At 60.0% G+C, this 21,621-nt stretch overlaps 3 protein-coding genes across 5 annotated transcripts in view; all 3 read left to right on the top strand.

The window, feature by feature from the left end:
• Positions 1-7,470, top strand: part of SEMA6B (semaphorin 6B) — an 11,231-nt gene extending 3,761 nt beyond the window's left edge. Inside the window, exons 8-16 of the mRNA XM_004714258.2 lie at positions 237-325; positions 1,670-1,887; positions 3,569-3,700; positions 3,912-4,061; positions 4,691-4,873; positions 4,951-5,097; positions 5,821-5,898; positions 6,080-6,138; positions 6,394-7,470. Coding sequence (XP_004714315.1) covers positions 237-325; positions 1,670-1,887; positions 3,569-3,700; positions 3,912-4,061; positions 4,691-4,873; positions 4,951-5,097; positions 5,821-5,898; positions 6,080-6,138; positions 6,394-7,316 — 1,979 coding nt within the window. The 3' untranslated portion in view covers positions 7,317-7,470. The remainder of the gene's footprint in view (positions 1-236; positions 326-1,669; positions 1,888-3,568; positions 3,701-3,911; positions 4,062-4,690; positions 4,874-4,950; positions 5,098-5,820; positions 5,899-6,079; positions 6,139-6,393) is intronic.
• Positions 7,471-9,278: 1,808 nt separating this feature from the next.
• Positions 9,279-11,810, top strand: LRG1 (leucine rich alpha-2-glycoprotein 1). Its single transcript, XM_030888305.2, has 2 exons — positions 9,279-9,378; positions 10,441-11,810. The coding sequence occupies exons 1-2, from the start codon at positions 9,350-9,352 to the stop codon at positions 11,477-11,479; spliced, it is 1,068 nt and encodes a 355-aa protein (XP_030744165.2). The 5' UTR covers positions 9,279-9,349; the 3' UTR covers positions 11,480-11,810.
• Positions 11,811-13,198: 1,388 nt separating this feature from the next.
• On the top strand, positions 13,199-21,532 carry PLIN5 (perilipin 5). 3 transcript variants are annotated; one of them, XM_045300093.1, is made up of 8 exons: positions 13,199-13,282; positions 14,205-14,286; positions 15,423-15,618; positions 17,080-17,162; positions 17,995-18,166; positions 18,872-19,071; positions 20,638-20,754; positions 20,955-21,532. In XM_045300093.1, exons 2-8 carry the CDS (start codon positions 14,227-14,229, stop codon positions 21,492-21,494), a joined length of 1,368 nt encoding a protein of 455 aa, XP_045156028.1. In that variant the 5' UTR covers positions 13,199-13,282; positions 14,205-14,226; the 3' UTR covers positions 21,495-21,532. The 3 variants fall into 3 exon arrangements, with proteins under 3 accessions (XP_045156028.1, XP_045156027.1, XP_004714316.1); XM_045300092.1 differs by having other exon boundaries at positions 20,952-21,532; XM_004714259.2 differs by having other exon boundaries at positions 13,202-13,282; positions 14,222-14,286; positions 20,952-21,532.
• Positions 21,533-21,621: the final 89 nt, after the last annotated feature.

The raw sequence follows: 21,621 nt of genomic DNA, 5'->3' as shown, positions 1-21,621 counted from the left end.
ACATGGCAGGGAGGGGGTGTGTGTGTAAGGGGACAGATTGTCACTCTCCTCACCCACCTCCTTAGACAAACAACACACTGGGTGTCCATTGTATCTCTCTTCAATACTCAGCCTAGGGGAAAAAAATAATAGTAATCAGCCTAGGTCCCCCTTCACAATAAGAGTGGCCGTCCTGACACATCTATTCTCAGCCTATAATGTTGGAGACTGGACTCTGACCCCTTCCCCTCCTGCAGAGCCCTACTTTGTCCATGCGGTGGAGTGGGGCAACCATGTCTACTTCTTCTTCCGGGAGATCGCCATGGAGTTTAACTACCTGGAGAAGGTAAGAACATCCCCCCACACACACACCTACACCCCCCCAGAGGCTCATGCTGTGTGGCCCACATAACTGGCAGAGTGGCGTGGCTGTGGGAAGCAGAAGAGGATCCCTGGAGATCCACCGGGAGTCAGAAGGTGCTGCCCTTCACCTCTGGTTCTCAGCACCCTGCCCTCTGTCCAGGACCTGGCCTCCAAAGCTGGAAGACATTTAGGGAGCCACTTTGACATACACACCCCTGGGCAAGGGACATAGGTCTGAAGTCAGGTGTGCTCCCAGGGCCCATCTGTGGCTGTTCACATGTTCACTCGTCCATCTGCCTCCAAGCCTTCATCTGTCTGTTCGTCCACCATTGAGCCATGAATGTGTGCTTCAACCCGCTCTGGTGCCATTGATACATCCACCAAGCTTCCCGCCCACCAACTCGGCATCCTCCCTCCCTCCACCCACTCATCCTTTTACCCATGCCCCTGCTTCCCCATCTCTCACTCCTCCACCTACCTGCCCAGTCTACGTTCTATCCATCCATCCAATAACCCACCCATCCATCTATCCAATAATCTGTCCTTCTATCCACCCACTCATCCATGCACCCCCATAACCAACCATCTGCCTACCTACCCTCCCACCTAACCATCCATCTATCCTGCTCATCTGCTCTGCCATACACCCATGTCCTCCACCCATTCACCTACTCACCCAGTAAACCAACCAACCAACCATCCATCCATCCAACCATCCATCCATCCATCCATCCATCCATCCATCCAACCATTAATCCACCATCCACTCACCCAATCAATATCTACATACTCTCCCACATCCATCCATCCATCCATCCATCCATCCATCTATCTACCCACTTATCCATCCATCCTCCCATCTGTCCACCACTTAGCCATCCACTATTCATTAATCCCTCCCTCTCTCTACTTATCTGCCGCTCAATCTATCCGTCCGTCTCCCCCCTTATTTAACTGTCCACTCACCCAAGCAGCTAGACAGGAGATTCTGAGCCCAGACTCTGCCATTTGCACCAGTGTGACCTCAGGCCAGCCACTTCCCTTTCTCTGTGCCTCAGTTTGCCATCTGTACAAGGGGACTGTCCACAGGCCCTCCCCAAGAGATTTCGGGTGGGAGCTGTAAGAGATGGGGACAGTGACGTTCCTGTGGCATAGTTTAGTGGGCTCCGTTACGATGGCCCCTGTAGCTGCTGTCACGGTGGCCACCCCCACTGTTTCAGGAACAGTGTCAGGCAGGGCACCTCATTGAGCTGGGGTCAGACTCCTCCCCACCCCCCTCACTCCCCGTGGGTCTGACTCGGGCCACGCCTGTCCACTCTCATGCCAGGTGGTGGTGTCACGCGTGGCCCGGGTGTGCAAGAATGATGTGGGGGGCTCCCCTCGGGTGCTGGAGAAGCAGTGGACATCCTTCCTGAAGGCGCGCCTCAATTGCTCGGTGCCGGGGGACTCCCACTTCTACTTCAACGTGCTCCAGGCCGTCACAGGCGTGGTCAGTCTGGGGGGCCGGCCTGTGGTCCTCGCCGTCTTCTCCACCCCCAGCAACAGGTCAGCGGGTGTGCTGGGAGCAGCGGGGGGTGGGGGGAAAGGATCATGGGGTCGTAAGGGTCCACATTCTCTTCGTCCCTTTTAAAATGTGTGGTTGTTGAGAATGTATACAGCCGAGTGGGCGCCTCTTCAGCAGCATCTCTGTGTGCAATTCTGGGATGCTGATTTCTTTCCTGTCAGGCCCTGCCCTCCCCTGCGCGATGCGCCTCCCTGGTGAGCTCACACCCCCTGCCCCCCCCCCAAGCTTCCCGTCTAACCCTTGGAGTTGCGGTTGTCCGTCTGACCTCGTGGACATATGTTTGTTCTTTATTAGTTAACCATTCCCGATTCTCACTGCCATCAAGTGGGTTCAGACGCACAGCCACGCTGTCAGGCTTGTGAGTTTCCAAGGCAGTCACTGTTTGTGGGAGTAGAAAGTCCCGCCTTTCTCCTGGGGTTTCAAACGGCTGGCCTTTCCGATCATTGCCCGACATGTAACCACGAGGCCACCTTAAACTCGTGTTTGGCTGAAAGAGTTTAGGGGATCATTTGGGTTGACGGAGGATCTCTGGCCAGTTTGTCAGCGCTTCCTCCAGCCTTCTGGACCTCTGGCCTGCAGGGGAGTTTGAGGGTTTGTTCTGCAGAAACCCCACCACCACCACCCTCCCCCCATTTTGATTGGGACTCTTCTGCAGAACCACTGATCTAGGGGTCCCGGCCTCGTGGCCGGGCACCATCCAGTTCTTCTGGTCTTGTGGCAAAGAAGGCCGTGGTTCACAGGAGTGTCTAGAGCAGTGGTCCTCAGCTTCCTAATGCCACTGCCCTGTAATACAGTTCCTCATGTGGTGGTGACCTCCCCCAACCATAAAATTGCTCTCGTTGCTACTTCTTAACTGTAATTTTGCTACTGTTATGAATCGGGTGACCCCTGTGGTCCTGACCCACAGTTGAGAACCGCTGGTCTAAAGCCTCACATTCCATGTTCTCTTCCGATTCCCCGACTCTCCTCCTGTCATGAACTATCCTCAGGTCCTGGGCTGCAAGACGGGGACCCTGAGAGGAGGCCCCAGCCCTGGACAGGGGTGGGACAAAGGCAGACCTTGATATCCCTCTAAGGCCCTTGGATCAGACTGGAGGGGAGTGGAGATGGAGGAGGGGACACTGGGACTAGGCTCCAATGGGTGTGGGATGGGGAAAAGGGGAGAGTGTCCCAAGCTTGGGGAGCCACATTTGGAGGAGCCGTGGGCTGGAGTGAGCTGAGTCACAGCACAGAGTCGGGGTGGCTGCAGAGAGGAGTGATGAGGCCAGGGAGCTGATGAACCAGATCAAGGAAGGCCTGGGAGGGTGTGTGGGGGGGGGTGCAAGGGGGCACCCGGACTTTATTCAGAGAGCCCTGGGGAGTCATGGAAGAGTACAGAGCAGGGGCAGACCAAGGGCAGAAGTGTTTTGAGCAAGCCCCCTGAGAAATTGGTTGAAATGGGCAAGGTGCCAGCCGGAGGGCTCAGGGGTGGTTGTGGAGGACCCAAATTTGGCTCCATGTAGGAAATCTGCAGGGGGGGCGTGACTGGATTTAGGGGCAGCGTGACAGGGGGAGACAAGATGGCCGGCCTTCAGACCAAGGGTCCTGCATACATCGGGCCTGAGCAGTACCCCCCACCACCCCGTGGCTCACCACACCCTCTTCTCGGACCCCCACCCCCAGCATCCCAGGCTCGGCTGTCTGCGCCTTTGACATGACTCAGATGGCTGCCGTGTTCGAAGGCCGCTTCCGGGAGCAGAAGTCCCCCGAGTCCATCTGGACAGCTGTGCCTGAAGATCAAGTGCCGAGGCCCCGGTGAGGACCCCTCAGCCCTCCTTAGCTCCTAGGCCAGGTCCCCAGAACCCAGGTCTCTGTTCCCAAGCCGGGACGTGCCCATTACATAGGGCAAACGGAGCCCTTAGCCAGGACCGCGGCCCCCCTGCTCCTGAAGTGTACTTGGGGAGAGCTGGGCGTGGCTGCTGTACTAAGACCCAGAGACCGCCCTGATGGCCCCCTTGTTCCCCAGGCCCGGGTGCTGTGCCGCTCCTGGCACCCCGTACAACGCTTCCAGCGCCTTTCCCGACGAGCTCCTCAACTTCGTCAAGACGCACCCCCTCATGGATGAGGCCGTGCCCTCGCTGGGCCAGGCTCCCTGGATCGTGCGCACGCTGATGCGGTCAGTGCCCGGGCTCCGCCTGCTCGGGGCGGGGCCCAGAGGGGTGGGCGGGGCCCAGAGGGGTGTGGCACAGGGCGTGGCTGAGGAGCCCCACCAGCGAAGCAAACAGGCGGGTTTGCAGGGTGGGATGCACCCAGAGAGATGAAGACAGAGACAGTGGGGGAGGGGAGTGGGGGGGTGCGGACAAATAGCCTCAAGACGCAAACATGTCATAGAGCTGAGAGATAGACAGTCATACCAGGAGAGAAAATAAGGGGGGGGGGGGACATGGGGACACACACACACACACACACACACACACACACACACAGACAGCAAGCAGCCACAGCGAAGTTGAAGACCAAGTAGCAATAGCACAGGACAGACAGCCCCAGGCAGAGAGACATGTGGGAGAGACCGTGAGAGTCCGAGAGACACCCAGAGAAATCAGAGACCCCCACTGGGTCTGGTCTGCTCTAGGCTGTGCACGAAGGCAGGGCTTGGACGGTCCCCTGCACCTGGTGTGTGATCACATGCATATCTGTTGCTGTTGCACGTGTCGGCCCACACTGCTGCCCACGCAACCCGGCCTGGGGACCACTGGGGACTCTGGGGCTAGCCTGACCCTGTCCTCACCCTGCGGCCCCCAGGCACCAGCTGACTCGGGTGGCTGTGGACGTGAGTGCCGGCCCCTGGGGCAACCAGACCGTGGTCTTCTTGGGATCGGAGGCAGGCACTGTCCTCAAGTTCCTGGTCCAGCCCAACACCAGCAGCCCGGAGACCACCGGCCCGAGTGTATTCCTGGAAGAATTTGAGACCTACCGGCCCGACAGGTGGGACTGGGCAGCAGGAGGCAGGTTGGAAGATGGGGACCCTCCCACCCCCAGACTCACCACCCTGTCCCCCCCAGGTGTGGACAGCCGGGTGAAGGCAAGATGGGGAGGCGGCTACTGAGCTTGGAGCTGGACGCAGCCTCGGGCGGCCTGCTGGCTGCCTTCCCACGTTGTGTGGTTAGGGTGCCGGTGGCCCGTTGCCAACAGCACTCAGGCTGCATGAAGTAAGTGTCCCTAGCTCCAGCTGTGGGGTGGGCAGGATGAGCGGTGGGGGGTGACAGCATTGTGTCCTGTCAGCCAGCAGTCCAGCAGTCGGGCGAGTTGGAGGAACAGCAAAGTGACCCCTGTGGTTGGGGAGTGAATGAGGGTGGCAGGAAAGGAGGGGAGGACAGGGCGTGCAGGACCCTGTGGAGTTCCGAGAGCACTGCTTTTTTACCCACAGGAGGTGGGCACCCTGGAGGGCAGTGAGCAGAGGAGGGTCAGCCCTGACTCAGGTGCTCACGGTCTCCCTCTGGCGGCTTCTCAGAGAATGGACTCGGTATGCTGCCCGCAATCCTGGGCAGCTGGCCTTGTTTCCTGTCTCCAAAACCCGAGGGAAGGGCAGATGCATAAACAGCCCCGGTCCCTCCTGCGTTTAGTCAGTGTGAGCCTGGGGCACAGGAACCCTTGTCCCCCCTCTCCACCTGTTCTCACTGCAATGATGACCTGCCTGGGGTCTGCTGGAAGTTTGTGGAATTGCCACGCCTATGCCCTCCCAGCTGCTCAGAGTAAACCTTCCTGAGCCTCAGTGTTCTTGTCTGTGAAATGAGCCCGGGGAGCCTGCACCAGGGAGATTTGTCATGTGGACTGAGGCCATTGGTATTGAGGAAGGGGCGAGGGGCAGGGGGGTCCAGTGCTCCTGGGCGCTGTTAGGGACCCTTATTACCTAACCACAACCCCCTCTCCAGGAACTGCATTGGCAGCCAGGACCCCTACTGTGGGTGGGCCCCGGATGGCTCCTGCTTCTTCCTCAGCCCCGGCACCAGGTACTGGGGAGGCAAGGGGTGTGTCTACCCCCTAACCTGGAACTCTGCCCTCTCCCGGGACCCCAAGGCCTGCAGGGTGGGGTGGGGTGGGGCCTCTCTGCTGACTATGACCCCTCTCACGGGACCCCTCTCACAGGAGGGGTGAGAGGAATCTCTAACTATGGCCCCTTCCCTTCAATAGAGCCACCTTTGAGCAGGATGTCACAGGGGCCAGCACCTCAGGCTTAGGAGACTGTACAGGTAAGGACACCTGGCTGGACCCCACTCCTGCTCTGGGGGGTGGGGGGACTGGGAACCTTTGGGGGTGGGATTGGCCTCCATCTGGACTCTGTTGTGGGCGGAGTGGTCCTACTTCAGGGTAAGGACATATGAAGGCAGACTGACCTTAGGCCAGCAGACAGACAGACCCCAGGGGTAGGGCGATACCACAGACAGATAGACGTCTGTGAAGAGGAAACAGGCAAGTGTCTGCGCCTAACTGCCCTCTCCGACCAGGGCTGCTGCGGGCCAGCCTCTCGGAGGAGCGCGCTGGGCTGGTATCAGTGAACCTGCTGGTGACCTCATCGGTGGCGGCCTTTGTGGTGGGCGCCGTGGTGTCTGGTTTCAGCGTGGGCTGGTTCGTGGGCCTCCGGGAGCGGCGCGAGCTGGCCCGGCGCAAGGACAAGGAGGCCATCCTGGCGCACGGCGGCGGCGAGGCCGTGCTGAGCGTCAGTCGGCTGGGCGAGCGCCGGGGTCCCGGCGCGGGAGGCCGCGGCGCGGGGGTCGCCGGGGGACCCCCGGAGGCCCTGCTGGCCCCGCTGATGCAGAACGGCTGGGCCAAGGCCACACTGCTGCAGGGCGGGCCCCACGACCTCGACTCGGGGCTGCTGCCCACGCCCGAGCAGACGCCGCTGCCCCAGAAGCGCCTGCCCACGCCGCACCCGCACCCGCACGCCCTGGCGCCCCGCGCCTGGGACCACGGCCACGCCCTGCTGTCCGCCTCCACGTCCACCTCGTCCTCGCTGCTGCTGCTGGCGCCGGTGCGGGGGGCCCCGGAGCAGCCCCCCGGCGGCGAGCCCGGCCCCGAGCCCCGCCTGTACGCCGCCCGGCCCGGCCGCGGCTCCCACGGCGACTTCCCGCCCACGCCCCACGCCAGCCCGGACCGCCGGCGCGTGGTGTCGGCACCCACGGGCCCCTTGGACCCAAGCTCAGTCGCCGACGGCCTTCCTCGGCCCTGGAGCCCCCCGCCGACGGGCAGCCTCCGGAGGCCGGGCCCCCACGGGCACCCGGCCGCCGCCCTGCGCCGCACGCACACTTTCAACAGCGGCGAGGGCCGGCCCAGCGACCGTTCCCGGGGACGCCACCCGCGGCCGAGCACGGACCTGGGGCACCTCCTCCCCTATGGAGGCACAGACAGGACTGCGCCCCCCGTGCCCTAGGGCGCAGCCCGGGACGCCTCGGCGGTACCAGCCGCAGGACCCAGGCGCGAGACAGCGGAAGGCCCGGTCCGGCTCCACGTGGGTGCTCGCGAGCCCGCCCAGGGCGCGCCCTCTGCCACCCGAAGCACAAGGAGCTCCGCCCCTCTCCCGTTCACCCCCGGTCGCCGGAGACCCAGGCAGAGGGGTGGGGGGGGGGGCAGGCGGGGCTGGAGGCATTTGCTCAGACTGAGGTTGACCTGATGCGTAGGTTTTCTTTTCTTTTTACAAGTTTGGTTTCTTTTGGCGTTTTCTAACCAATTGCACAACTCCGTTCTGGGGGTGGGGGGGTGCGAGACTGCGGTAGGAGGTGGGTTCCTGGGGGTAGGGGCCAGAAACGCCCACCCAAGCGGCCTCCCCCCCTAAGGTCCCTCCTATGCCCAGGGCCCCCTCCCCCCGTGTGTGTGGGTGTGTTTGCGTGTGAGCATGCTGTGCCCGTGTGCAAAGGGCCGGGGAGGGAGGGGAGGCGTGTGTGGACGCGTGCCCAGGAGGCAGCTGCTGGCGTGTGCAAGGAGGTGGGGCCACGTGTGTAGTGTGTGTGTGTGCGTATGTGTGTGTCCGTCCGCGTGTGAGCATGGCGGCAGCCCCAGTGGCCTGGGCGTTGGCTGAGCCGATGCAGGGCCTTCCAGAAGGCCAGGGGCCTTCGGGGACCTCCAGGGTGCCGGTCGGGAGATTGTCACCCAGCGCTGTGGAAGAAATGGAGGCATATAAAGGGTTCCGGTTGGGGGATGGGCCGGGCCTGCCCAGAATTTAATGTTGGCCCAGTTGTCTAAAGGGCTTGGAGGTCTGGTGGGGGGGGGGCATGGAGGCGGGCAGGTGCCCCTGTAAATATGGCCCCAGGGTGGTCAGAGGTTCCGAGCCACCCATCCCTTTGTGACCTCCCCCTCTTGACCTCCAGCTGACCATGCATGCCACGTGGCCAGCCAAGTTCTGGACCCGCTCTGGAGTTTGCGTCCCCCATGCCCCTCCCCATCAATAAAACTCTGTTTACAACTACCGGCCCCCCATGCCTCTGGCTCTGCTCTCTGTGCCCTGGAATGAGGACCTGCACATTGGTGTGACCTGGCCATTAGGAAACCCATGGATAGGTCACAAGAGAATACATTTATTGTCATGGCCAAACACAAGTCTGGGGTGTGATGTGGGTCAAAGTAGCACAACACACATGAATGTTTTAAATCCAAGAAGAAAGTACCATAGAGAGAAAACTGTCAGGCACAGCCAACACAGCTTTGAGAGAAAAATTCAGAGCCTCCAAATGCATTTTTAGGAAATGAGAAAAACTGAAAATCAGTATCACCTCAACCTCAGATGAAAATGCAGAAGTAGCCCTGAGAGATTGAGCTCAACTTCACACACAGGGAAATGAACCAAGAAATTCAGCCCTTTGTGCCAAAAGTCACAATGCAAAACAAATGCATGGTATGGCTGGCATGTGGAACCAGCTTTATTTCCTTCTGATCTGTTGTTCAGAAACCTTGGAGGCATGACTCATTTTTTAACTCTTCTATTTCCCTCCCCCCCATTAAAATAGCCACACACACCTATAACAATAGACTGTGGACACAAGACAAGCTGTTTCTTTTAGTGAGCTTCCTGGTAGTTCACATTTATTGTAAATTGTGCCTCTTGCTCAAAGGGATACCCCCATCCTCCAGGGATGGCCCCAAGCAAGCCTGACCATTGAATTCTGAGCTGGGGAAAAGGGGAACTCATCCCCAGAGACTCTTGGGTGTCCCCCAACATCAGGGAAGAAGAGAAGGGCGGGACTGGATATAAATGGTAGAGACAGAGTGGACAGTCCCCCTCCCTTGCTCTCACCATGCCAGGAAGCAATTTCACAACCTGGGCCCTCCCCTTCCTGTGCCTGGCTCAAGGTCAATGCTGAGCGGGAACCGGATGGGGGTAGGGATTGCCCCATGGTTGCACCCAGGCAGGTAGGTATAAAGCCACTTCCTCAGGCCAACGGAAGCCAGAAGGACAAGAGAAGGGTCACCATGTCCCGGAGCACAGAGCAAGACCAGAGGTAGGTCCCCACACCACACAGCTGAGCAGGCCTGGAGATACAAGGGCACTCTGTTGAATCAACTGAAGTCACAGAGGCAGGGGCAGCCATACAGGTGCTGCTGGCCCAGGGCAGCCATGCCTGAAGGGAGCAGGCAGCTCAGGAAAAACCGTAGCCCTTCCCCAGGCCCCATGCTCCAGCAGAAATGGATCCAGACGCAGGCATCCTAACCCTAAGAGGTCAAGGCTAGAGAGAAAGAATATCTCAGAGCCGGGGGAACAGAGAGCTCTGCTTGGGGAAGGCAGAGAAGCCTCTGTGATGAGGGTTGGGCATGGGAGCTGGGGTTTTGCAAGATGAGTAGGAGTTTGCAGACTCGGCCTTCCAAATATTAAGGGAGATAAGGACACAGGAAACCAGCGGGTGCAGAAGAAACTAGCAAGATGGACTGGAAGTAATGAAGAGCCCTCTTGGGCTGAGTTGGCTAGGCGGAAGGATAGTATGTCGGAATGAGGCTAAGAAATGTGGGTTTTGTAGATGTAGGAGTCTCCTTAAGATGAGGGAAAGGAAAGAAGCTGAGAAGAGGGCTGCTTTACTGGTCTCAGTGCTGGTGATGGAGATGGTAAAGGCAATGGCAAGAGTCTGGATGTGTCTTAAGTCTGCTCTGCTTGTTGCAATGAGCCCTGGTAGTATAGTGGGTTAGGTGTCCGGCTTGCTCACCCCAAGGTCAGCAGTTTGAAAGCACCAACTGCCTTTCAGGAGAAAGATGAGGCTTTCTACTCCCATGGAGAGTGACAATCTCAGGAAGCCACAGGAGCAGCTCTGCCCTGTCATACAGGGTTGCTATGAGTTGGAATAGACTCCGTATCTTGAGTTTGATTTCTTCGGAAGGGCTGGTGGTGTCGTGGGTTAAGCGTTGGATGGAGAATGGCCAGGTCGGCAGTTCAAACCCACCTGTCCCTCCAAGGGAGGGAGATGAGGCTGTACAGCCTCAGAGGCCCCACGTAGGTTGCAAATGACTCAGAACCGCCCCAAAGGCCGTGGGTCCTGTGTTCACTGTGGCTTATTAATAATCACTGCCTGCAGCCCAGGGGACCTTGTCCCCCATCTTTCCAGTGCCCTGCGTCTGATGTTGCTGCTAGCAGCTGTGACCCCGAGTCTCAAGGCCTGCTTGGTGAGACATTCCGTCAACGGCAACTCCGTTGCCTGCCATCCTCCCGCCCAACCTCCCAGCCACTTCCCTGCAGACACCCTCTACCTGGCCGTGGAGTTCTTCAACCTGACCCAGCTGCCGGCCGACACCCTCCAGAACGTCTCCCACCTGCAGGAATTGCACCTGTCCAGCAATCGGCTGGAGATGCTGGCGGCCGAGTTTCTGCTGCCCGTGCCCCAGCTGCAAGTGCTGGATTTAACCGGGAATGCCCTGGCCGGGCTGCCCCCCGGCCTCTTCCGGGCTTCCCGAGCCCTCCACACCTTGGTGCTCAAGGGGAACCGCCTGCGGGACCTGAAGGCCGAGTGGCTGAGTGGCCTGAAGGCCCTGGCGTATCTGGACTTGTCTGGAAATCGCCTCTGGACGCTGCCCCCAAGGCTGCTGGCCAACTTCACGGCCCTGCTAATCCTGGACCTCAGTGACAACCAGCTGGAGTCCTTGCCTGATGACCTGCTGCAGGGCCCGCTCCGCCTGGACCGGCTGCATTTAGAGGGCAACCGGCTGAGGACGCTGGACAAGGAGCTGCTTGCGCCCCAGCCAGGCCTGCGCTACTTGTTCATGCAAAACAACAGCCTGGCCACGGTGGCCGCTGGCGCCTTCGAGGGCCTGCGGGAGCTAGACATGTTGGATTTGTCTGACAACTCACTGAGCAGCGTGCCGGCCGGGCTCTGGGCATCCCTGGGGCAGCCAGCCCGGGCCATGAAAGAAGGCTTCGACATCTCCCGGAACCCCTGGGTCTGCGACAAGAACCTGGATGACCTCTACCACTGGCTGTTGGCCAATAATGACACAATGTTCTCTAGGAAGGAGACGCTCTGTGCTGGGCCAGAAGCCCTAAAGGGGCGCCTGCTTCTGGAAGTGGCTCGGGGACAGATGGGTAGGACACCCCACTTAGCCAAGAGCCCCATCTTCTAGGTGTTAGATGCATTCTTTCCACAGTTGCTTCAGCCCCCCGGGGACTCGGATTTCTCGAAAGATACCTTGGGCTTTCTGGTGCCCTCAACTCCATCTGGTTTTATGCTCTCTCCTATTCTCCCTCTCCGCTTCCTCCAGCTCCTGGTCTCGGCCCCCACCCCACCCCCCAGCCACCTCCTGGCCCTGCTCTGGGGGTGTCTGTTTTCTCCAGACTTGGGGGACAGGGCCCCCTGAGTGCAGGTCTTGGGGCTGCGTCCCGTCATCCCCAGCATCGCTCAGCTTGAGGCCAGATTGGAAGAGTCGAATAAAAAAACCATGCAAAAAAAATGAATGAAGCCATGATCATTGTGTTTCTAGAATCTTCCATCAGCTCCCCAGGTCTCCAGGGAGAAGGAGGGAGCAAGAGAGGAGATCTGAGCCTTGGGGTTCAGGACATGAGCTTCCCCCATTTGATGGCAACTGGGGGTCTGATGGTTCTTGTCTCCTCCTCCTCCCACCCAATCCCAGGGCTGAAACTAGAAACTCTGACCAGTGTCCAGGTGTTCTTTTACAGAGGGCTCTCTGCCAGAGCCTGTGACCCTGGGAAGGTTGAAATTAAACTAGACTGCTTCACAACTCCACAGTTTGTCCTCCCACCCAGGACAAGAGGGGACAGGTCGGCTGGGGATGAAGGACAAAGCAGGGCTGGCCATTCACACCCCAAGCCACCTGCCAATTCCATGTTGGGAATGGGGGGGGGGGGCGAGCCAGAGGTGGGGATCCTGGGATGTTGGGGAGGATTTCAGCTGGCACAGTGGTTGAGTCAGCCGCTCCTCGGGAGAAAGATGAGGCAGTCTGTCCCTGTAAAGATGTCCAGCCTCAAACACCCTACAGAACACTGCCACTCTGTCCTACGGGGTCACTGTGCGTGGGAAATGAACTGGACAGTTTGGGATATCTGGCCCTGGGCAGCAGAATAGTGGTGGCCACTCTGCAGAGGGCCAGAAGGAGGATTGTGGCCAGGTCGGTGGTCAGTCGGATGTCTCCTTCCTTGTGGGTCCTCGGACAACTCGTCTAAGCTTTCTGAGCCTCTGTTTGCTAACCTGTATATCGGGGTCCCAGGGGATGGGCTGGCCTGGCTCTTGGTTTAGCTAATTCAAAAGTCCCCCCAACCTATTGCCCTGAAGTTGAATCAGACTCCTCACTAGCCCTTGTGTGAGCAAAGGGTTTGCAATGAACGACTAACTTAATGACCGGAGAGTCAAGCCCAACAAACACATAAACCCAAACTCATTGCCATCAGTTGATACCGACTCATAGCGACCCTATAGGACAGGACAGAACTGCCTCTGTGGGTTTCTGAAGCTGTAACTCTATAGGAGAGTAGAAAGTCTTTCTCAAAAAAAACACACCAAAGCTCACTGCCATTGGGGAATTGCCCAAGGTCACTCAAGGACGTGGCAGGAGCAGAAATCGGCCTCCGTTGTCCCCACAGCCAAGACAGGGCGGGTGGCAGGTGCCAAACCTGCAGGGCACCGAAGCAGCCCGGGCCCCAGGTCTGCAGACTCCCCACGTGGCGGAGGCAACAGGCGATCAATCTAGCGTGTCCTGGGAGAGCCGGAGCCCCGCCCCGCCCTAGGGCACGCCCCCAAACACTCCTTCCCTATTGGCCAGACTCGAGAAGGGCCCCGCCCCCGAGCTCATAAAAGGTGGGTACGACGAGTGCGAGGGGCGAGACTTCCAGCGGCGAGTGGGGTCCCGCGACGCCCCGGAGCGCTGAGACTTGGCGCGCCCAGGGGAAAGGCTGCGGGGGACACCGGGCTGGTTCGTGGCGGGACCCTGGGGCTTTTGGGAAAGCATCCCGAGGGGCGGGGCGGCGGGTGGCAGCAGCAGGTGTCTGAGACCCTTGGCCCAGTTGGCCGAGGTTCAGGACCTAGTTGGGTGGAGATCAGATCAGGGCTCTCGGAGGGCGTGGGGGGCGGGGGGGGCTGAAAGGGGCGATCATGAGGGGGGCGGATGACCCTAGGCGAGGAGTGTGAAACCTGAGGTCCTGCTCCCCGCTCTGACCCTGGCCAGCTGAGTGACCTTGGATCCTGCCAGGGCTCAGTGGATGACTCGGTTTCCCTGCTTGTCAAACGGGACTGTGGGTTTCTTAGGATCCTGTAGGAAGGCTGGTGGCATCTGGCAGTTCGAAACCACCAGCCGCTCCCCTGAGAGAAAGATGGGCTTTCTACTCCCTAAAGTTACAGCCTCAGAAACCCACAGGGGCGGTTCTACCCTGTCCTCTAAGGTCCGGAACAACTTGACGATGGCAGTGGGTTGTTAATCGGCCTGTGGTTGCTGCTGTCCCAGAGCAGGGACAAAAGATGACCACACCTTCTCACCCCATTTTACTGAAAAAGAATGCAGCTCTTTTAGGGCGCTTGGCCAAAGTCACACAGCAGGTATTGCCAAATTCAAACTCAGATGGCTCCGAACCGTTAGAATGGCACAGGGCCCACCTTGCCAGGGGCTCATGGGTAGGCGCCTACCGTGTTGCCTTGGCTGAGCCCTGCCCAAGCCCTTCACTGCCCTCACACCCCATTTTACGGATGAGGAAACTGAGGCACAGAGAGGGACAAGACTCACCTGCGCCACAGCATCCACCCTGTAGACAGAGCTCAAGGTCTCGGCAGGGTCAAGGACGGCTGGCAGCAGGGACACCCCCCCCCCTCCGCCCCCACCCTCCCTCTGCCCTGCCACCCAGGGTGATCCCGTTTGTAGCAAATATGTCTGAAGAGGAAGCGGATCAGGCCCCGGGGCCCAGACTGTCGGAGCAGGAGCAGCAGGTGAGAGGCTGCACCTCCCGTGGGGCAAGGGTAACAGGGTAGGGTCGGTGGGGGACAGTCTCTCCCCTGGGGGAGGGGTGTTGGTGCACAATGGGGGGAGGGCTCTCTCCAAGAACCCTTATCTGATCTCTGCCCTCTCCCACCTCTGAGTCTCTGCCTAGATTTCTGGGCCCACCACTAAGGCAGCCTTAACAATAGCAACGGCAGTAACAGTAACAGCTTCTCTCCGGCACCAGTGACCGTCCCACGCATGTCCAGATGTCAGCCCATTGGACCCCCACCACAGTCGTGGGAAAGGAGTCCCGGTTAAACGCTCACCTGAGGGTTGAATCCAAGAGAGAGAGAGAGAGAACGTGAGAGAGAGAGAGGCCTGACAATCTGCTTCTTTAAGATAGCAGCCAGGAATAAGGGCCCTTCTACCCTGTCCTGTAGGGTCACTGCTGCCAGTGAGTGGGGACCCTCCTACGGTCATTAGGGTCCATGGAGTCGGTTCCAAGCCCGTGCACAACAGAACAAAACACCGTCCTCTCAAATTGTTCCTGTGTCTGAGCCCATGGCTGCAGCCACCGTCTCCATCCATTTCCTGGGGGGGCTTCCTCTTTCTCCCCTCTATCAAGCATGATGTCCTTCTCCAGGGACTGGCCTCTCCTGACCACACAAAGTACATAAGACAAGGTCTCGCCGTCCTGGTCTCTAAGGAGCACTCTGGCTGTACGTCTCCAGGACAGATTTGTTTGTTCTTTCGGCAGTCCTTGTACTTTCAATATTCTTCACCAGCCCGGCAGGACAAAGAGCCCTGGTGGCATTGGTTAGGCGTGGAAATGCTAACCACAAGGTCAGCAGTACGAATCTCTGAGCATGCCAAGGGTCAAAGACAGCATCACAGTCTCTGGAACCAACAGGGGCAGAAACCCACCTAATGAGGGTGGGTGTTGGAATAGACTTGATAGGGATGAGATATTTGAACGGTTTAGGGTCTATCTCACTGTGAGGCCAGCCTGCACCCAGTTAGACATACCCTATACCCTGTCCCCAACGAGTCCCCAGGAGCCCACTCCATTAGGAGGGGCAATGGATGCAGGTGTAGCAGAGCCCCCACCTCCCAGGGTCCTCACTGAGGCCGCCCCTCCCTGTAGAGCGTGGTGCAGCGCGTGGCGGCCCTGCCCCTGGTCAGGACCACCTGCACGGCTGTCTCAGAGGTCTACAGCGCGGCCAAGGACAGGCACCCCCTGCTGGGCTCCGCCTGCCGCCTGGCTGAGCACTGCGTCTGTGGTCTGACCACCCGTGCCCTGGACCGTGCCCAGCCGCTGCTCCACCATCTGCAGCCCCAGCGTGAGTCCCGCCACCGCACCCCGGCCCCCACTGCCCTGTCCTCTCTTGGTCCGTCCCATGACACACCCTTGGCTGGTTCTCCGGAGGTGACCCCTCTGTCTGCCTTTCCTACCTGCCTGTCCTTCCACCAGTCTGCCCCCACCCCATCCCAACCCCAGGCTGTACCCTATCCCCCTAGTCTGTCCTCTGTCCCCAGACTGTCCCTCTAGCTTCAGTTTGTCCCCTACCATTCATGAATCTGTCTCTGTCCTCACAGTCTGTCCCCAAATCCCCCTAACCTATACTCTGTTACCCCAGTTTGTCCTCTAATCCCATTTGTCTTCTCCTCATTCTGTCCCCTATATACTGTCTGTCCCTCTGTCCCTGCAGTCTGTCCTCTGTCCCCAAGTGTGTACCTTGTTCCCCCAATCTGTCCCCTCTTCTCCCAGTATGTCCTCAATCTCCCCAGTCTGCTCCTTAGCCCCCAAATCTGCCCCCTACCCCCCCAGTCTGTTCACTATCCTGCAATCTGTCCCCAATTCTCCCAGTCTGCCCCTTATCCCCCCAGTGTGTGCTCTATCCCCCCAGTCTGTCCTTTATCCCCCAATCTACCCCTTACCCCCCCAATGTGTGCTCTATCTCCCAAATCTGTCCTCTATTCCCCCAGTCTGTGCCCTATCCCCCAGTCTGCCCCTTGTCTCCCCAGTCTGCCCCAAATCCCCCCAATGTGTGCTCTATCTCCCCAGACTGTCCTCTATCTGCTCAGCCTGGTCCCTGTTCACCATCTGTCCTTCTGTGCCCTGTCTGCTCAGCCTGGCCCCTGTTCCTACAGCCTGATTGCCATCTTGTCCCTGTGTGACCACTGGCCATCCCTCTTCCTTACCTGTGCACACAGCCTGCTCCCTGCCCTGCTCCACGGACCTGTCCATAGACCCACCTCCCTCAACTGGCTTCCCGTGCGGCCCCTAGGTCTCCCGGGCCCACTATAGGACTTCAGCCTGGCAGGGTGGGCAGCCGGGCACAGAGACCAGGGGAGGGGTTACCTATGAGGAGCCCCATCCCAGGGCCCCCACCCACCCACCTCGGCAGCAACTGCTGTGACCTGGAGCCTGCCTGCTGGACCGGCTGTGCTGGGTGGGCGAGGGGGCACTTTGGTGTGGGGAGGAGGGAGGGAAGATGGAGGGGGTGGGGCCCACGCCCTCAGGTCCCCAGCCCTCCTGGGGCATCTCTCACCTGCAGAGGACCCCCAAATCCCTCCTGTCTGTGTCTCTCCCTCTTGTCTTCCTTCACGGCGACAGGATGGCCAAGTCAGGCCCTCCCTTAGGTCTGTCTGCCTCTTTCTCCCTGTCTCTCTGCCCTCTGTCCCCCTCTCTGGGTCTCTCTCCACCCCCCTGCCTCATTCTCTCTGTCTCTCCCTGTCCCTGTCCCTGTCCCTCTCTCTCCACGGGTCCCCGCCCCCTCACCCTGCCCCTCCCTCTGCAGTGGCCACCGTGAATGACCTTGCCTGCCGGGGACTGGACAAGCTGGAAGAGAAGCTGCCATTTCTTCAGCAGCCCTCAGAGACGGTACTGATGGCAGCCCAGCTGAGGGACCCAGGGCTGGGCCAGTGGGTTAGACCAGGAGGACTAGAGAAACAAATTCATGGACATTCACATGTGTATAAGAAAGAGCTTTACATACAAGAGCAATTGTACATTGAGAAAACATCCCAGCCCAGTCCAGATCAAGTCCCTAATTCCCATATTAGCTCAACTGTCCAATGCCAATCTATAAAGTCCTGTTCAGACTCACAAAACACATGAGATGACACCAAATGCAGGAAGATCACAGGCCAGTAGGTGGGAAGTCTTGTGGATCCAGTGGCGGTGGAAGCATCTCAGCGCTGGAGTGGGTCTCCACGTGGCTCCTCCAGCTCAGGGCAAAGGCTACCATCAGCCTTTCTCCATGTGGTTTGTCAACTCCGATGTCTCACAGGGACTGATCAGAGAGAGAGAGAGAGAAAGAGACTTCTGTCTCCAAAGAGGAAAATATAGGAGGTGCCAGAATCCTCAGGGGAAGGCCATGCCCATTGGCTATGACCTGATTGACAGGCTAGACTCCACCCCTTCCCTCTGAATCCTCAGATTGGCACCAGCTTATGTAACTACCACAGCCAGCAAGGAGGTGGAGGTGGTGGAGAAGGAGGAGAGGGTGGGGGTGGGGATGGAGGTGGGGATGGAGGTGGAGGTGGGGTGGGGGTGGGGGTTAACCATTCACTCCACAGCCTCCTTCAATTCCTGACTCTTTTTCATCAGAGGGGGCTCGTGCTATAGAAGGGACACTAAGAGGAAGGGGCACAAGGACAGGGGCAGGGGGCAGGAGACTTGCAGAGCCCAGCTTAAGGGACCCTCCCTCCAGGTGGTGACCTCAGCCAAGGGTGCAGTGGCCAGTGGCATGACGGGGATGGCACAGCGAAGCCGCCGCTGGAGCGTGGAGCTGAAGCGCTCCGTGAGCCACGCCATGGACGTGGTGCTGGGCAAGTCGGAGGACCTGGTGGACCACTTCCTGCCCATGACGGAGGACGAGCTCGGTGAGGTCCCCTGCCAGAGATCCAAGAGGCCCAGGACTCACCCAGGGCCACATAGCACGCCAGCAGGAGATAGGCACTAAAGCCCAGGCCCTGGCTCCCCATCTACTTCCAGACCAGAACATGCCGGCTTATTCCCTGGGGGCTCAGTAGAGCAGCAGCGAGGCCTCAAACCATGCACCTGGCCCAGTTTCCGGGAGGCGACCCCTGCATGTCAGAGTTGAGCTGTGTGCTTGTTTGGTGGCTGGTTTTCTAGAAGTGGGTTGCCAGGCCTTTCTTCCGAGGTGCCTCTGGGCAGGCCCAAACCTGCAGGCTTGGCGAGCTGTGAGCAGGCCGACCGATCACCTGTACCGCCCGGGGCGCCAGCGCATTGGGCCCTCTGGCTGGGCCCTCCTCACAGCCACTGCTGTCTTTCAGCCCGTGGGTACGGCCCCCAAGTCAGCCCACCTTCTGGTGGGCCTCCCCGTTCTGAGGAGTGCAGTTGGCCTCAGACTCAGCATGATTCAGCTCTCTCCCTCTGCCTCAGTTTCCCTCATCTCTAAGATGGGCCTCCGACGGGTGCCCACGTCATACAGTGGGGAGGGGCAAGAGAGGAGTTGGTATCTGTGAGAATGAAAATGGTCAACTTGGGAGCTCACGGGCTGGTCCATCCTAGAGGTAGATGTGCCACGCTGACCCCCCTCCCCGGTGGCCCAACCTCACCCGCAGCGGCGCTGGCAGCCGAGGCCGAGAGCCCAGAAGTGGCCTCCGTAGAGGAGCAGAGGCGACATCAAGGTTACTTTGTGCGTCTGGGGTCCCTGTCGGCACGAATCCGCCACCTAGCCTACGAGCATTCTCTGGGGAAACTGAGGCAGAACAAACACCGCGCCCAGGACACGCTGGCCGAGCTGCAGCAGACCCTGGAGCTGGTGAGAGCCCCCTCCCGCCCCACGGTGCAGGCCAAGGAGCCATCAGCCTGCGTGGAGCACCAGCGGAGTGTGCAGTCAAGGCTGGGGGGAGCCCAGGCGGTCAAGGCTGTATCTGGGGGCTCGCAGCTGGGCTTCTAGGAGGACGGGATGACCCATCAGCCACTTCCATGGAATCCATTCCGTCTCACAGCCACCCCTGCAGGACAGCATCGAACTGGCCCTGCGGGTTTCCGAGGCTGTAACTCTTCAGGGAAGCAGCCAGCCCCCTCTGTGTCCCTAGGTCCTAAGAGCAGCTGGTGGGTTTGAACTGCTGCCCTTGCAGCGGACAGACCAACACCAAACCCACAGCGCTCTCAGGACTAGGATTTATTGGTGGTTAAAGGGAATGACAAGAAGGCCCCTCTGCCTTCAGCCTCCCCATCCTCCAGGCCCCAGCCCCCGCCTTCTCCATCTGTCCCACCCACCTGCCCACCTGGAAAGCCCTCGGTCAGGGACCTCTCCACTTCCCTTCTTCCCTGCCCCTCCCATGGCCCACGTCAGTAATACTGTCCACTCCGCTCCCAGGTTTTACCCCGAATCCACCTCCGACTCCCTCCTCTCCCCCCTCCCCATTCCAGCCCACCATCTTCACCCGGACCAGTGCTGTCCGCTGCCCTGCTCCGGGACGCCTGGTCCCCTCCTTCTGTTCTCGTGGCCTATGAAGGGTGCCCGTGAGCACCTGAGGGGGCCTCCTCGGCTCACAGTGTTCAAGGCCCCCACCTTCCTCAGATCGAAACCAAGAGTCCTCCCTGTGACCCACAGGGTCCTACACACCCCGCCCTGCCCTCTTCCGCCTCATCCTCCCTCCCCCTCTCCCTCTGGTCCAGCCACATGGGCCTCCTCCCTGTTCCTCCAACTTGCCAAGCCCGGTCCTGCCCCAGGGCCTCAGCCTGCAATACGTTATTTTCCTCCTCTTCTCCATTTCCTCATGCACTGCAGCCACCCCCACCCCCCCACCGACTGGTAGGACCCTGCCTCACTCAGTCATTGAACAGCATGCATTAAGTCCCGCGGACCACGCCCTGCTCCCCCACCCCACTTCCTGCCACAGCACACAGTCCGAGCTCAATACATGCGCATTCAGGGACCTGGCTCCTACACCACACACACACCACATCTGTGTGTTCACAGTGCCCGTCTTTCACAGAAGGGGAAACTGAGGCCAGGGTGATTCCGACACCTTCCATTCAGACTCATTTCTCCTGATGGGGGGTAGGCCCTGAGCATGGTGGAGACACCAGGTACTTCCGGGAGACAGGGGGAAAGGAAGGAAAGGAAGAATTCCTGGAAGAGGTGGAGCTGGGGTGGAGTTGACTTGGAGTGACCCGGCAGGGGGTGGAGGTGGAGCATGTGCCCAGCAGAGGGACCCCCCAACCCCGCAAAGCACAAAGCCCAGGCGTGAGACTGAGTTTTGGGGACCCACGGGCTGTGAAGGGCTGCAGAAAGGAGACACCCGCTGAACGCCAGGCCCAGGGAGTCTCTGTCATCACTCTCGGTCCTTACAGCTGACCCTGTCCTGTCCCTCAGATCCACTCCATGCAGGGTGGGGCCACCCCTGCCATCCCTGCCCAGCCTAGAAAAGTGCACCAGCTGTGGGGAGACTGGAACCACTGTACCCCTAAGAACGGCTGTTACCAGAGTCAGGTAAATGCCCTGCCAACACTCCTTTCCTGGGTCAACGTGGGAAACCGAGATGACAGCCTCATTGGGGAAACTGAGGCAGGGCTGGGGTCCTGTTGGGTGCATGTCCCCGGGGATACATGAGGCACACGATGATGTGGTTGGTTGTCTTTGGGGAAACTGAGGCAGGGCTCCGTTTCACCCCCCTCCCACCTCCCCAGCAGGCTGAGCTGGAGACCCTGTCCCTGTCACGCCACCTGACCTGGGAGCTGCAGGGGACGGTGGAGGCCCTGCAGACCAGCGTGCGGGGCCTGCCCCCCAGCGCCCAGGAGAAGGTGGCCGAGGTGCGGCGCAGCGTGGACGCCTTGCAGGCTGCCTTCGCCGACGCCCGCTGCTTCGGGGACGTGCCCGCGGCCGCGCTGGCAGAGGGCCGGGGCCAAGTGGCGCGGGCTCACGCCTGCGTGGACGAGCTGCTGGAGCTGGTGCTGCAGGCCGTGCCGCTGCCCTGGCTGGTGGGGCCTTTTGCGCCCGTCCTGGTGGAGCGGTCCGAGCCCCTGCCCGACCTGGAGGACCTCGTGGACGAGGTGGTCGGGGGCGTGGACCCCCGCTGGGCACATCTGGATTGGCCGGCCCAGCAGAGAGCCTGGCAGGCCCAGCACGCCGACGGCGACGGCGTGGAGCCCCCGGGGGCCGTCCTCGCGGAGAAGCCCGAGCCTTCCAGCCCTGCAAGCCAGCACACGCTCATGCCGGAGCTGGACTTCTGACCGCCCAGGGGGATGGACAGAGCCCGAGGCGGTGCGCCTGACGCCAGGGCCGCGCCGGGCAGCGCCGCCGGGCGCTCTGCTGCCCCGCGTGGCCGCCCACAGCATTAGCGGCCTGGACCTTGTCCGG

This window comes from Echinops telfairi, unplaced genomic scaffold, assembly GCF_000313985.2.
Source record: "Echinops telfairi isolate 266 unplaced genomic scaffold, ASM31398v2 ScPeMD7_7459;HRSCAF=8497, whole genome shotgun sequence".
Lineage (NCBI taxonomy): Eukaryota > Metazoa > Chordata > Mammalia > Afrosoricida > Tenrecidae > Echinops > Echinops telfairi.
The sequence above is the reverse complement of the archived record's forward strand: the minus strand, read 5'-3'. Positions and strand labels throughout refer to the sequence as shown.